Genomic DNA, 16,570 nt, shown 5'->3' with positions numbered 1-16,570 from the left:
TTGAAGTCGTACTTCCCTTCAAGTCAATTGTTCACACAGATTCATTTATTCCAGCTGACAGATCTAAGTTCACAGTAGGTAACCTAACTTCACACAAAAGAAGAAAATTGTCATGAAAACAAAAAATGAGTGACATCTTGTCAGAGAACTCTGCCTGTGATTTATAATTTAGTTTATGCTGTGAAAACGCAATAAATCTATTGGATTCAAAGCTGTTTCAACCTCTTGAATTTCATGTCAGCCATCTACAAAATGCGTTCTTGAATTTCATTTGATGCTTCAACAAAAAATAATGCCTTTTTGAATTTGATTCATCAACAAAATGCCTTCTTCTGTCACTTTTTGAACAACTGCTCGAACTTCAACCGATTTAAAAACAGGACAAAGCACAAACATAAAACATTTCCACAAATGTCATTCGTATAGACAAGTTATTGAAAACCAAGTACTGCTCTACACTGCAGAAAATGAAGATATTCAAACAAAAACTGCAAATCTACTCCTGTACAATTATCATTGGAAACATGACAAAGTTACCAACTTATTCTTGACCTTTAAAGCTCTTCTTCATCTTCAGATCCAGACAATAATTAAAAGTGATGACAATACAAACATCTAAGTAAGACCTTCCAAAAAATATACTATCAAGCTTTTGGAAAATGACGCTAAAGATCATATGAGCACCGTTTAGTGGTCTGAAGGTAGAAATATTAAGCCTTTAAATACCTCGCCTAGTGTATCAACTGTGAATTGAAACTGCTCATATTCACTGTAATGGTATCTCAATTACCAAGGAGCATGGTTTGCCAAACCAAAATATCACGCTTCACTGAACATCCATCAACACAACATACTGTGAATGCTGCCCTCAATTTGTCAGCACTATAATCAACTTCCATTAGTTAAACACTAGGTGGTATGTATCATTTCATCGGTAATTACAACCGACAAATTTAGTGTCTATTTTGACATGGCTTCTAATATTACCTGTTTCTAGTTGAGAGAGATGGAGTTATAGGCTACACTGTGTATGATACAAAACCATAAATCTGTAGGTCTGAACAAGCTTTAATGGCTTTTTGGTCGCATGTGATGCATGTACAGTAAAATATAAAAGTTTTCTAAAACATTAAGAAACCTTCTTGTTTATTTATAAAATAATAACATTTGTTTACAAGACATATTCACTTACCATTCGCTCTCTTTCTTCTTCTAAAGACTCCTCAGATAAAGACGAGTGATCACTAATCCCGTCACCATTTCTTGATCTTCTTGTATCACCAAACCTCTGGTGATCTTGAGATCGGCGATGATCTTGTCGATAATAAAATCCCATAGTTATATATCCAAGATTTAAAGTTTGAATACAATACTTCAAGGTAACTTAGGCAATGAAAATGTTATTTCATATTTGCTGGTGCCAGAACTATATAATTTTCCAAATATTATAGCTTAAGGAAACAATAATTCAAGAAAATATGTTCTATTGTTTAATCCACAGGAAAAATGAAGTAATGATTCCAGGAATCAGACAGACTACTAAATAATATCCAATAAAGCTTTCGTAGAATGAACACACGCTGAATCCAGTTGAGTAGGTATTACTTACAATACTAAAAGCTTATGGCAATACCAGCATGTTTATTTTTCCAGTATTATGTCATATGTTATAATATAACACAACTTCATTTGCATATGCAAATTAGGCAAAACTTTACAGTTAAATCAAATATCCTTGTTGCATATTAGTTTCCACTTGGTAAATAAAGTCCCAAACACAAACACACAGCTTCCCTTGTAGGTTAGGCCGATTCACAGTCCTAAATGCTGTACCAAGCTATCTTTCCGCAGCTGAGTATGTTCACTGAAGTCACCTGGCCCCTATCATTCATACCATATGCCTGCTGAGCATGGAAACCACATCAAGACCTATCTAACATCACAGCTCCCCTATGTTGCTAGATTTACACTATATTGACCTTGAACTGAACTGTGACCTGCCATGATTTGACCTACTCAAGAAATGATAAAACAGACAATAAAAATGTCATTAATACCAACAGTGGGTTGGAAGTCAAGCTGGCAAGACTAAACTAATGTCTGATTGATTTCCAAATGTAAAATGTACCTCTTCGTGTATTTCAATTTTGCTGCAAAACATTTCCGTAAAAGTTCACCTGTTCATGTTCATAGATTTCTTTAATCTTCAAAAGAAAACATGATGATTAACCTAAGGTTAATTTGCAATCAAAATCTAATTTCGTCGCTCATCTCCTCAACGATTCTTGTTTTTCTAGTAGTTTCCCATTTCTTTAGGTATGAAGGTCCTGTAGATATCTGTCCATAGGAGGCCGAGATCTGTACTTCTGATCTTTTCCAAGAATAACTAAACCAACAAATAACACCAATTACAATACCTTTTTCACAGCATTTGCACCATCAGGAAAATTTATGTTATGGAAACGTACACGTAATCCAAATTGAATTTACAAAGATTGTTACTCAACCAGCCCTTACTGATAGAAAGCAGTGCAATACATAAAAAGGTCCGCTTGTATCTTGCTTGTTGAACGCAAGTACCTGTAACATGCACTCAAAGTATCTAAGTACCAACATTCAATATGTATATTGTATGACCAGCGATCAACAGAACATTGTGAAGGTTTGATAACACCACAAAAGTATTGTTTTGTCTTATCCAAACTCAAGGTTTATATTTACTTAGTATATCATTTAGCAAGTTGCACAAACAATGCTATCAAGTAACCGTGGCAACACGACACAGTCCTACACACATCAAGAATTTTGGATCGACTTCCTGGCAAACTTTTGATTATTTCAAATAATTAATCAAGTGCCAATATACAAAATTTCATTGTGTTTCTACTTTAAAGTAAGGTGTATCTCCTGGGAAAATAAGCTTTTCAGTTGCAAACTTTAATTAGCTATAATTAATCATAGACATAAATAATAAATGGCAGAATAAGGAAATGTATAATTAATAGATATAAACAATTTTTTAGTGTAAAGGGCACGAATATATTCATTTACTGAACAGGTACAAGTCACCTGTGGCAACATATCATCAAAGTTATAATGAGGAGCTTAATGAGGGGTAAATAAGGGGGTAAATAAGGGGATAATGAGAGTCCACCTTCCGCCCACAATTGTTTATTCACATTATTAAGCTCTGTCTAAACTAGTTTGACAAAAAAAGTGTGATGTGCCCAAATATGGTAGTGAAATCCCCAAATATGGTAGTGATATGACATCATCATGTCCATATATGAGCACATCATATAAAGTCACAAAAGTTTGATAGTGTAGACAGAGCTTAAAAACATTGATATTCCATTTTTAGCAACCTGGATTCATATACAGTACTATATGCCATCCATGCTTTAATGTACATTTAAAACAGTGAGTGTTTTTCTTCTTCTTTTTCCTCATACCATAGCATAGATTTCATTAACAATATTTATATTGCAGCTACTGTAAAATATACACTAAACAATCTGCTCTTACTACATACAGTTTTCAACCCGCAATTCCCTACTTGGTTGCTAATGACAACTGCGAGTAATCAATCAACGCGCTCATGTCATTTTACGAGTTTCATTCCGAGTTCAACCTGCATGCCCCTTGTAGCATGTAATAACATTGTCGCAGTTTGTTTTCCTTTGAGAACATTATTAATGACAGATAAAGATGTTTGATAAACATTCAACCATAAAAAATAACTGCGGAAATCAAACTCATGATTAATAACCAACGTAAAAAGGATGAGAAAAAACTAAGGAAATGCAATTACGAAATGCCGGGTTGTTTCCACAAGGTTCGCAAATTACTAATGACTGCCTATTTATTTGGGGTTACTGTACCCTCGTTTTATTTTATTTATGAAAGTAATATTTTTTATTTTCTCTGAACATTTTACTAATGCTTGTTGAAGACCTTACATATGATACAGTATAAAATATGGGAGCCATAATACAGGTCAGTTGAATATAAGTGGCGTAACGCAGATGCCTGATGCCCCTGGTTTAGCAACCCTAAGTGGCCCACGAATGCAGGAGGCCTTCGGCGTTTTTAGCCTTTTCAGCATATTTGAATGCCTGTTCTTTACCGCTCAGGGGGCCCCATAAGCTCCGGGGCCCTGGGTTTAGCCAGTGAGCGCTCATAGCCATTACGCCACTGATGAATATCAAAATCTATTGAACTTTGATAATTTGCATTTTAAATAGTCTGAAAAATTTCAAGTACAGATTTAAAAAAGTATGAGTCACCATCATTAATGCAGAAAAGATGAGGTGTGGAGGGATGCTAATTTGACTTAATGCCATACTTAATAGCATCTGTTATTATCAGTTATAAATGAATACACTGTTGGATATGTGGGTCTTCATTAAGAAGAATGCTCTGAGCATGTGCAGTAAATATGAATGATGTCATTCTTTTAGTGTATACAGCTTTATATCAAGTTTATTAAAATCAATTTTTTAAAGGAGTTACTGCAATGTACCGTAACTTTTATATGATTTGATCAGGTTAACATGTACAGTATAGAATGGAGGTAACCTTTAGTGTGTTATTGCTACAGTATAATAATGTAGTATAACATTATCTGTCTGATAAAACAAAATGTTTAGTTAGGTGTTCAGAAACACAGGTAAGCAAACAGCCTACAGCTGAAGAAACACCAAAATAAACGCAACATTATTGATTTTGGGTTCATTGTAGTATAGTGTATGTAACATTATTTAAAGAAAACATAGCAAGTCGTTTATCTGGCAAAAATTGATTTCAAAGGCCAATTTACACAGACGAGCAGTAACAGTAAGCGAAAAAACGGATAGCTTGTCCCGAGCAGAAAATGTCTGTCCGCGGAAATAGTCGATCCACTCCGCATTGTGTGTAAATGGTCAAATATTCAATATTTTTATTACTGTTACCGCTCGTCTGCGTAAATTTGCCTTAACAGTAGAAACCCTTCCTTTGAGACACTCCTATTTAAGGGATACTGTACCCTTATTAAGACTCCTAAAGTATACTGGACGTTTGTAGAAATTGCACTACAAAGAAATAACCATATAAATAAAACCATGTATATTCAATGCAATTACATTTAAAAAATATATCTGTTTATGTTTATTGTGGAATGTAAATATTCTTATTATACATATTTATATTTAGTAATTTTCGAAAAATTTTTTCATCTGGTTTTATATTAAATATCATGTACACAATTACTGGTTTAATGTAAAGAGTTGTATACAGATAGCAATGTTATGATTTGTTATTTCCGTTGCTTGGAATTAAGTGTATTAAACAGAAATAAATAACGCATAAAAAAGTTAGTTATGGAATACGAAGATAGGAAATGGGAGTGACTGATAGGCAAATCTTCTAAAAATCTAAACGATGACTTTATAATGTCCTTTCAGTTCTATCAGTAGGCTTGATAATTAGTACAAGATAAAAGCATGTATATATTCATTTTGAATATTTTTTAATACAGTTATAAACACTTACTGCCTCCACATTGGAACGGGACTGGCGACTCTGACCTCCAGCACTGGACATCACAATATTTTCCAGTTCTTGTCGATGTTTCTGCAAGAACAATGGATGCAAATTGAATATGAGCAACCGGGCAGCTTGAAACAATTTAAGTGATTAAATGAACACATCAAATTATAGACCTAATCGCATCAACTCTCTTAACATTAATGAGTTTCTAAAACCTCTTTCAGTTCACTGCAATCAGTTTATTTTAACGCCATTATTTAGATGGCAAGTGTAGCAGAAATAAATGAACACATGGCAATGATTTCAACTAACGTAACTAGGATTCAATTTAATGCAACACAAATTCATAATTTGTTTCCTTTACAGTTTCTGTTCTTTTTATAACTTTATTATCAATTATAAAAAAACTCCAGGATTAATTAATATTGAATGTGATATCATTTTTATCACTGCTGAGCAGAGTAAAATTGCGTCTTTTACTTTTAAGGGTAAATAAAATAGATAGACGTCCAGAATTAGTACCACTGATACTGAAATGTTTTATTTGTCCATTATCATAATAAAATAACAATAGAAATTCATCTTAAAGACTGGAAAATATTATTACGATAAAAAACAGATAAATTACACAAACCAGAAATGGTGTTGGTAGTCTATGAGTGCCGCTTACCTGGATAAACACGACATAAGCCCTTTTCCACGAAGTGCGAAACAATTACGAAAAGAAGAATTTAGCGGTAGCTCACCTCCGTGATAAATGGGACAGTCCGCTATAGCGCCCTCTAGTGGGACCACTCCCACGTAATACCGTCATCATTTCTCAAGACCTCTTGTCTGAGGGGACGGCGGGCGGGCGTTTATCCAGGTAAGCGGCACTCATAGACTACCAACACCATTTCTGGTTTGTGTAGTCTATATCGTGCCTGCTTACCTGGATAAACACGACATAAGCCAGTGTAGCACCGGACTAGATATCTAGTCGGCGGTGGGTGACAAGAAAACCAAAGATTTTACCAGTACATACCTATAGACGAGGCTTCAGCACTGCTGTCGCCACTGGAGCTAGGTTAGCGGACACATCCGAAAGATAGTAAGAGGTGAATGTAGACTGTGTTCGCCACCATGCCGCTTCCATAATGTCAGCTACAGGGACACCCGCAAACAACGCCCACGAAGTGGCAACCGCGCGCAATTGATGCATGTGTGCCGGCGGCGGTGTGTCCGATGACGTGTAAGCGTTTTGAATTGTAGATACGACCCACCTCGCTATGGTCGATTTAGCGGCGGCGCGGTGTGGTGGAACAGAGGTGACAAATAGGTGAGACACTCCGTCTCTAATTGTCTTTGTGCGGTGGATATACCACTTGAGGGCCCTCACTGGGCACCAAAGTTTGTCTCCGTCAACCGCCGAGTAAGATGTGATGGTGGGGACGAACACAGCCGGCGGCGAATATTTCAACGTCTGAGTCTTTGCTAGGAAATCTTTCCTAAACACTAGCCTCACGCCGCCTCGCTCGAACCTCACATGCCCTGGTTCTAAGGTAAGAGCGTGCAGCTCGCCTCGGCGTTTGCACGATGACAATGCGAGCAGGAACGCCGTCTTCAGCGAGAGATTATAAAGAGAAGCCTTACTCATAGGCTCAAATGGCGGGCGTGTAAGAGCGGCTAGAACGACGTTGACATCCCATCGAGGAACCAAGACCTTGACTGGAGGTCGTTGTCTGAACATCCCCCTTATCAGCTGAGTGATAACGGAGGATGACGAAATCGTAGAACCGTCTTTAAGTGTTGGTGTCACCGCCCCAATGGCGGACCTATAGCCTGAAATGGTGCGGACCTGAAGACCTGACTCAAATAGGTAATGCAGGAAGGCGCATACTTGACCAAGGGTAACCAACCCTGGTGTTATTTGTTGGCGCCTGCACCATGTAAAGAAATGCTTTAATCGGCTATTGTAGACGGTAAGAGTAGATTCCCGACGAGATTTCGCCGCGAGGGCGGCAGGGCCATCTGGAATGCCTGAGTCTCGGAGCTGATCCCTGACAATGGCCATACAGTCAGGCGCAGGGATTGTAGGTTCTGTAGTGAGAACACAGCTCGGCCCTGCGTCAGCAGATCCTCTCGAACTGGAAGACGCAGGGGATGATCGTAGAGCAGGTCGAGAAGCAGTGGATACCATGCTTGTCGAGCCCAGCCCGGGGCGATCAGAAGGACCCGGCAAGGATGGCGCTGAATGTGCGTCAGAACAGTTGGTATTAGTGAGATCGGTGGAAACGCATAAGCCCATAGTCCGTCCCACGGTATGGATAGGGCATCCACCGCCCACGCACGTGCATCCCGAAACCTTGTGCAGAAGGTCGGGAGCTGTGTGTTGTCTGACGTCGCAAACAGATCTACATGAGGCCGCCCGAAGTGGTCGAATATCAGTGTGGCAATGCTGGGTAGAAGGCGCCATTCCGTGGGACAAAGTGTTTGTCGGGACAGAGCGTCCGCCACAATGTTGAGGCTGCCCGCAATGTGGGCAGCCGAGAGTCTGATGTTGTTGCCTATGCACCACAACATCAGTGTCCAGAGGTGGAAGCATAACGTCGGTGACCTCGTGCCTCCCTGACGATTTATATATGCTACCACTGTTGTGTTGTCGGAATGGATGAGGACGTGACGACCGGTCACGTGAGGTCGAAGGGCCTTCAAGGTCCTGTCGACTGCCCAGAGTTCTAGGAGGTTGATGTGGGAGCGCGCCTCCTCGACCGTCCAAAGGCCGGAGGCGCGGAGTGCCTTGGAGCAACCGCCCCAGCCTGTCTCGGATGCGTCTGTCTCTATACGGACGTCCGGCAAAGATTTTTGAATTGGCATTCCCACAGTCAACCTGCCTTCTACCAGCCACCATTCGAGATGCGTCTGAATGAATGCATTCGACGGAACCACTTTGTGTAGGGAGTCTATGTGCGGTCGGTAATGAGCCAGCAGATGCAGCTGTAAAGGTCTCATACGTAGCCGGCAATACGGAACTAAGGCAACGAAGCTGGCCAGACAACCCAGTGCTCTGAGCCATTCGTAAGCCGTCGGAGCACGAGCAGATATTAGATTGCGTACTGCACTCATTGCAGACGCGATACGTTGTTGGGATGGACACGCCAAGCCCGTCACGAGATTTATCTGTGCTCCGAGGTATAACGGAGATTGTGTCGGCACCAGGCACGACTTCTCCCGATTGACAATGAAACCTGCCTGTTCCGTTACGAGAAGGACATATTGTAGACTGCTCATCAGCCTGTCCTTGGACTGGGCCACGACCAACCAATCGTCGAGGTACATGAATACTCTTATTCCATGTTTGTGGAAGAACGACGCCAGCGTTCTGACTATGCGTGTAAACACGCGTGGAGCCGTCGATAGGCCGAACGGCAAAGCGACGAATTGGTACAATTGGTCGAGGATTCTGAAACGTAGCCAACGTCGATCTGCCTCTGCGATAGGAACGTGAAAGTACGCATCTTTCAGGTCTATCGAGGCTGCCCAGTCTCCTCGTCTTAGCCCCAGAAGGATGGATGAGACTGTCTCCATCCGAAACCTTTGGGGCCGAATAAACCGCTTGTTTAGACTCCTCAGGTTTAAGATAGGTCGCCAATCGCCTGTCTTTTTTTCTGTGAGGAAGACGGTCGACTCGTGTCCCGAGACGGCGCATCGTTCGTCGACTGGTTCTACTGCTCCTTTCTGGAGTAGAGAATTGAGGCCGTCCAGAAGCGCACATCTCTTTAGAGGCTCTGGCGGTATTCTTGTCGATCGAGCGCCCCCGCTCACCGGGGGGCTCGTAAATTCGATGCTGTAGCCGTTTTTTATGGTGGCGAGAATCCACCTGTCCTCCGACAGGGTCTCCCACACTCGGGCGAACCGTCTTAGGCGACCCCCCACCTGCCCGTCGATGTAGGGGACGGGCGTACCGATCGCGTCACCGGCGCCGCGCGAACGCACCCGGACGCCTGCCGCTCTTATGGCTGGCGTCATATCTTCCGGGCCTGCCTCGTGCAGGTCGGGGATATCTGTTGTTGTCATATGGGGTGCGAACGCGGGAAGAAGTAGAAGCCTGCGTATCAGGACGCGCCGGTGTCGGTACTGGCGGTTGCGTTGGCGGTACTGGAGCCGGAAGAGGGGGAGGCGGTCTGGATGGTCCCGAACGTCCACGGCTAGCCCGACGCTTTTGCGGGAATCTCGATCGAGTTTCACGACGTGCCTCCCGCTCACGCGCCCACTTATCTTCCTTGTGGGAGAAACTCCCGAAGAAAAGATCTTTAGCGCCGAAAGATTCCGATGTAGTGAATCTACGATATTGCGCTGGCGCGATATCTGTCCCCTGGAGGACGTTGACCCGGCGAGCAGCGGCCGAAGTAACAGATATAAATGCTTGCTGATCAGCGATAAGACCAGTTATTTGCTGAAGCAAAGCGATGACTTCGTCGTCGCGCTCTCTAGGGTGTTCCGGGTCAGCCAAGAACGACAAGAGATAACCCGAAATAGACGTGACGCGTACCGTCTCGCGGGCCGCTCTATCAATTGCAAGAAGCGTCTCTTCTGTCTTAGCAGCCTTCGGGGACAAGTAGTTGGTCTTGCCAGCCTCTACGCCCTGGTCCTCTCGGACGCGGTCTTTGGCTGCATCAGGCACTCCCGGTGCAATGATGTACTTATCAAATTGTGCTGACGGCACCGGAAAAGCCGACGAGAGGATGTACGGTGCGGCTCTACGTGTCGTTGTTGAATCGCGAGCAAACGTGTCTAAACGGTCGACCAGTTCTGGGTCGAGAGGCACCACCGGACAGGTAGTGCTTTTTCTAAGTGGCGTACGCACGCCGAATGTAGAGAACCGCTTAGTAGAAGGCGTCGGCTTAGGCTCGCGGAGCGAGTAGTCGATTCCAAGATAGGCCAGTACCGCCGGAAGAACTCTGTTCACGAGCGCCTGTAATCCCTCCTCGCCGGGCCCCCTAAGCGACGCGGCTCTCTCCTCATCCGAGAGCGTGACCATAGTCCGATCAGATGAATAGCCGTCTTCCATCGAAGCACCCTCAGAAAAGGATGGTAGTGGTGTCTGAGGAGGGGGCACCGGATAGTACGGAATCGGAGGACGTTGAACTGGGGCTACCGCAGGCTCGTCCCTTGGTAATGCCCTTACCGCCGCCGCAATGGCATGCAGAATCGCCGGAGACAACTCATTAGGGTCCGGGACCGCAGAGGCCGCAGCGGGAACAGGCGCGGCGCCGAGAATAACCTCCTTCGCAAGAGGAACGGAAGCCACAGGCTCTTCCTCGCGTGGCACGACATCGTGCGTAGCTACCACTGGAGCCGCCACAGGCGCGGTCTCCTCCGGAACACCGACCTCAACAGTGCGTTCCACGGGCCGCGGAAGCGATGCAAACTTGGCTGGAGTCCAGCGTACACAAACGTCACACGGGTTATCCTGATTGCACGTACGGCACTTAATACATCGCATGTGGCGATCCCACTTCACCGTCGACCGCGGGCCCCTACACTGGACACACTCTTGCTTAGGCATGATGGTGCAAAACACCTGTCTAACAGACACACAATACCCTCTAACAAACAGTCTCTTAACCTAGCGTAAGTGGTTTGTTGTTTACGATACGCCTGACTGGTTCTATTGTATTGCGTTGCCTACACTCAGCCGGTGAACTCCGGTGAACTCTAAAGCTATTTCTGACTCGCTTGCTAGGCGAGTCAACGGTTTGCAACGTATCAAATTTCAAAATAAACGATAAGAAACGAAATTTCTGCCTTGTTTAAACAAACAACGGCAACGTATTCCAACGTATCAAATAATGAAAAGATAAACTTAGCCTCGGCTAGCTTGTAGTCTGTAGAATTCCTTGGAATTCGAAATCTTCTCTTCGAAAAAACTTCGTGTTGTCAGTACGACGATACGAAAAGAAATGATGACGGTATTACGTGGGAGTGGTCCCACTAGAGGGCGCTATAGCGGACTGTCCCATTTATCACGGAGGTGAGCTACCGCTAAATTCTTCTTTTCGTAATTGTTTCGCACTTCGTGGAAAAGGGCTTATGTCGTGTTTATCCAGGTAAGCAGGCACGATATAGACTATAAAATATAAAACAAAAATTCATATACAGATTATACACACTGGAAATTGAATGACTTTAAACAAATTAAATTGGTGTTTTTTTTATTTGGCCTGAAATTACTACATTATTACTGTAAAGCTCTGTCTACACTATTAAACTTTATGTGATGTGCCCATATATGGACATGACGATGTCATATCACTACCATATTTGGGCATATCACTACCATATTTGGGTATATCACTACAATATTTGGGCATATCACTACCATATTTGAGCACTTTTTTTGTCAAACTAGTTTGATAGTGTAGACAAAGCTTAAGAAAACTGTTATTTACTTGAAACGAGGACAAAGGTTAATATAATATCATTCATCAACATAAGGTTATTAACCTAGAAAAGTGATAAACACAGTAAAACTATATCATTACTTATTATGTCAATATTTACTTGCCAATTAATTGCATAGATCCCAAGAGACACAGGTATGGATAATATCCAGTTATTAATCAACAGATATGTCTGAGGATCCAGTCTAAAATTGGAATCCATTTCAAATTTCTGAGATAATAAAGTTTTATCAATCTTGATAAACAATCATAAACTTTAATCGAAAAAGATATTCTATAGATAATTCATAAAAGTCTGTTTTTGGCAAAAATACCAGGAAATAACTGATGTAAAAATTGATTAAGTTTGATGATATTTAATAAGTACAGTATCTTGTAAATTGAAAAGCATATCTGGATCGCATATCCTATATAGACGGCCATTCCATAGTGCTTGAGTATGGGTGCTTGAGTATGGGTGCATGGGTGTGGGTGCATGGGTGTGGGTGCTTAGGTGTGATGCTTGGGTGTGGATGCTTGGGTGTGGATGCTTGAGTATGGGTGCTTGGGTGTTGTTTAATGGATGGTGACTAGGAGTTTATAAAAAAAGTTACATTATAGGTTAAACATCAATCAATCAATCAGTAGCTATGAAATAAATTTTGATTTGTAGCTGTTCGGACTACTTAAAAGCATGTAAAATGAATTACTTTAATAATTTTTACAGAAATAATAAATACAAGCAACTTTCTTCTCCTTCCTCCTTCCAACTTCTTAAGCTCTGTCTACACTATCAAACTAGTTTGACAAAAAAGTGTGATATATAATAAATATGTTAGTGATATTCCCAAATATAGTAATGATATGACATCATCATGTCCATATATGGGCACACCACATTTTTTTTGTCACATAAAGTTTGATAGTGTAGACAGAGCTTTACGTTTTTACACTCGGATTTGGATGAGTTCGGAAAAATTAACAATTGCTTGTTGTTAATATAAAGAGTGTTATTTAGAAATATTGTAGAAATTATTACAAAATATATAGAAATACCCAGCTGTTTATGAGATATAAAATGATAAATCATAAACTAGTACGCATTAATGTAATCTACATGAACAGTTTGGAAGTAAAACGGAGCTCTGAAAAAAAGAATAACGAACTTGCTGTTTCCCTATGTATGTAAAGAAAAACGATAAGTACAGTAGAAGTATATGCCTACTGTAAAGATACCAGGGGGTTAGAATGGCAGTTGGTGGTAGAACAGAAAATGATAAACATGTTTATCTATGTCCAGGCTTCTCGGTATGTAGAAAGCAAAACAAATGTGAACGTGTTGCTCCTAACACACATAATTACGAGAGGGCGATAGATGCTGGTTTTAATGAAATCATGTTTCGGTAAGACCAGGCTTCTTGGTGTGGTGCAAGAAAAAAAAAGGTCTTTTATTCTGGTTACAAACCAATATACCAGGGTTGTTAGTAAATTTGTTCAATGCATAAAGCTCAGTCTCCACTATCAAACTTTATGACAAAAAAATATGATGTGCCCATATATGGACATGATGATGTCATCACTACCATTTTTGGCATATCACTACCATATTTTGGCACATCAGACTATTGTCAAACTAGTTTGATAGTGTAGACAGAGCTTCGTACGAGAAATTAAACAAATCGTATGATCAGGATTCCTAGCATGTACTAGCATGCAAGAATCTTGTTTATGTTATTACCAATCAATATGATAAGGAAGGGGGCGCTTTACGGTGCACGGTAGTGGGAAATTAAAGATGTTTTTGTATGATCAGGATTCTCAGAGTGTAGCAGTTGCAGAACATGTCACATGTTTGACAGTGGCTTACTAAAAGGTTATTGGAGATATACTGTACATTAAAGAGCAAAAAAAAAAACTAAAAAAAAAAAAATATTTAATTAAAAATAAATTGTCCGATAATTGGAATTCTCTGCATGAACATGTTGTAAGAGCAACCTTACTAAACAGTGAATGGTTTGGACAAATTCTAGATGAACCAACCAGTAATATATGATCACAAGTTAAGAATACAAAAACAGAAGGAGTGACCAATTGGATCTGGATATAGAGGACTTTAGTCCTGCATCCAGTATGTTCTTTAAGTAAACTTAAGTAAGTAAGTATATTTTTTCTATACTCTTATTTTTATAAGGTTGAAAATTGAGGTTAAATAATCTTTCTCTAATTCTTCAACTATTTATCAATAGTCAATAATACACAAATATTTATTTAAAATACAACCTAATTGTACTTACTGTTTCTATTGAAAAAATCTAAAAAAAAAGACTTTTAATAATCAGCCAACAACCAATTACCTTTAAATCCAAAATTGTAAACTACAGTAATGATCCGCTGACCGCCAGGTAGAGATAAGCAAAGCTAATTTACATGATTTTAATAGAGTACCACCCAAATGGATAATAAGGAACTATCTATGCTAACAAGTATAATTAAAGTTATGGCCAGGCACCTACAGGAAGCGATATATCATAACGATGTTAATAAGGTAATTAATCTAGTATCAGATGTCCAGGTTTAAAATAAATAAAGCCACTTTATTATACAATATTAAACTTTAATTAACTTTGAAGAAACAAATGAATAACTACACAATGAAAAAGGATTAATTGTTAATTGCATATTAAAATTAATTGCATCTAAATGTTGTTGTTTTTTAAAGTGTCGTTTTAAATTCAAGATTCGATGTGGAGTTCAAATTAACTTAATAATAAATAAATAACTTTGAAGAAACAAATGAATAACTACACAATGAAAACAATTAATTGTTAATTTGCATACCAAGTGCATCTAAAGTTTTGTTATATTTTTAAAGTGTAAACAGAAAAAAAAATAACTGCCAACCATAGTTTTAAATTTAAGATTGGATGTGGAGTTCAATTTAACTTTACAAATAATAATTAAATAACTTCGAACAAACAAAAAATAGCTACACAATGAATAAAATTAATTGTTAAGTGCACATCAATTGCATCTAAATTTGCAAGTTTTGTTGTTTTTGAAAGTGTAAACACAAAATGTAACTGCCATTATAGTTTTAAAATTAAAATGTGGAGTTCAATGTAACTTTATAAATAATATGTAAATAACTTTGAAGAAACAAAGAATAGCTACACAATGAAAATAATTAACTGTTAATTTGCATACCAAGTGCATCTAAAGTTTTGTGTAAACAGAAAAAAAATGAACTGCCATAGTTTTAAATTCAAGATTGGATGTTGAGTTCAATTCAACTAACAAATAATAAATAAGAAGTTCACTCCAAATGAAAATATTGCAACAATCAATGACACAAATTACGCTACACATCCGGTAGTACTTTTACAAATGACAGGCAAGGAGGCCTACATTTGATAATACATACAATAGATGCTAATCCAACATTTTAATGGAAAAGAATGTAAAGTACTAGTTTTCAATATATGCAAGAAAACCGTGCTCCAAGGTCTACTTTAAATATTCTCTTGAAGAATTGGCAAAAACAACAAATTACCTGTTTAATAACGACGACATAACAAATCCAAATTCAACAGTTAGTACAGCAGTAATATTAACTGTCTGTATCAATCAGTTATCTATGTCTCTAAAACAAAATAAATTCACCAGGAATTGTTAAAACGGTCCTAAAAATGTTGATTACTCATCAAACGACACTTGTTTAGTAGTAGATTCATTGGTATGCATTGCAGAACACTAATAATGTGTTTAATGAAAAACACAGACTGGCGCTAACAGTAGAATTAGCCGCTAGTCCTTCAGGCTACTTGTCCATTGTCTAGGCTATTATGGCCTAATTGTTTGTCGGTTAAACACATAGCAAAGCCTGCAACACATTTACTATCTCCACAGATGCTACCAAGCAAAACAATGATATTTGGAATTTAAACAGAGTGTGAACGTGATTGATCAGTTGGAAAATCACTTGTAGATCAACATAAAAAGTAGTTTTTCATAAGTGCGATACACATAACACAGTATGATATAACGTTAAATAGTATTCACAGTAATTCAGTTCCAACAAACCACCTTTCTTTAGTGCATGGCTTTAATATATACTGCTGTTATAATATTCCCCGACAGTCGACAGTATTACAACAAAATATCTGCTTGAAAGTGACATCCGTAAAAAATAGATGTAATGAATTTTCAGAAGAATCTCCGACATAAACTTTGATTAGAAATCTAGACACATAAATTCGTGGGCGAATTACAGAGGAAATTGGAGACAAGTTTGCTAATGTTTTGCTTTGAAAGTTATCTCGCATGAGGAGTGTGATTTATTTATGTCAACATTGACAAGTACGAAGTTTAGTTGTCATGAAGTAAAAAAGGAGAGCTTATTACATGTGAATCTGAATGATAAAGATAATGTCTGTCCACACACAGTAAATGTGAATATATAATTCTTATATATTTATTTACTCATTTTCATATAAAATAATTCAGGAAGTTTGTAACTAACTTTATTAATTTAGGCTTGATAATCATGCATAGTTACATTCTTTTTTATAAAAATGAGTAATATATGTACTGTATAAGATTGAAATATTAAATATTAAAGA

At 39.3% G+C, this 16,570-nt stretch overlaps 1 protein-coding gene across 3 annotated transcripts in view; it reads right to left on the bottom strand.

Moving 5' to 3' along the window:
- The window catches only part of LOC144848943 (colorectal mutant cancer protein-like), an 85,412-nt gene that overhangs the window by 35,034 nt on the left and 33,808 nt on the right, over positions 1-16,570 (bottom strand). For 2 of the 3 annotated variants that reach the window (XM_078705895.1, XM_078705907.1), the window contains one exon: positions 5,533-5,613. In XM_078705895.1, coding sequence (XP_078562021.1) covers positions 5,533-5,613 — 81 coding nt within the window. Of the gene's footprint in view, positions 1-1,192; positions 1,352-5,532; positions 5,614-16,570 lie in introns of those variants that run through there. The other variant, XM_078705901.1, reaches the window with a different exon arrangement.

Source organism: Antedon bifida, chromosome 1 (genome assembly GCF_963402885.1).
Source record: "Antedon bifida chromosome 1, ecAntBifi1.1, whole genome shotgun sequence".
Lineage (NCBI taxonomy): Eukaryota > Metazoa > Echinodermata > Crinoidea > Comatulida > Antedonidae > Antedon > Antedon bifida.
This window is presented reverse-complemented; position numbering and strand designations above follow the sequence as displayed.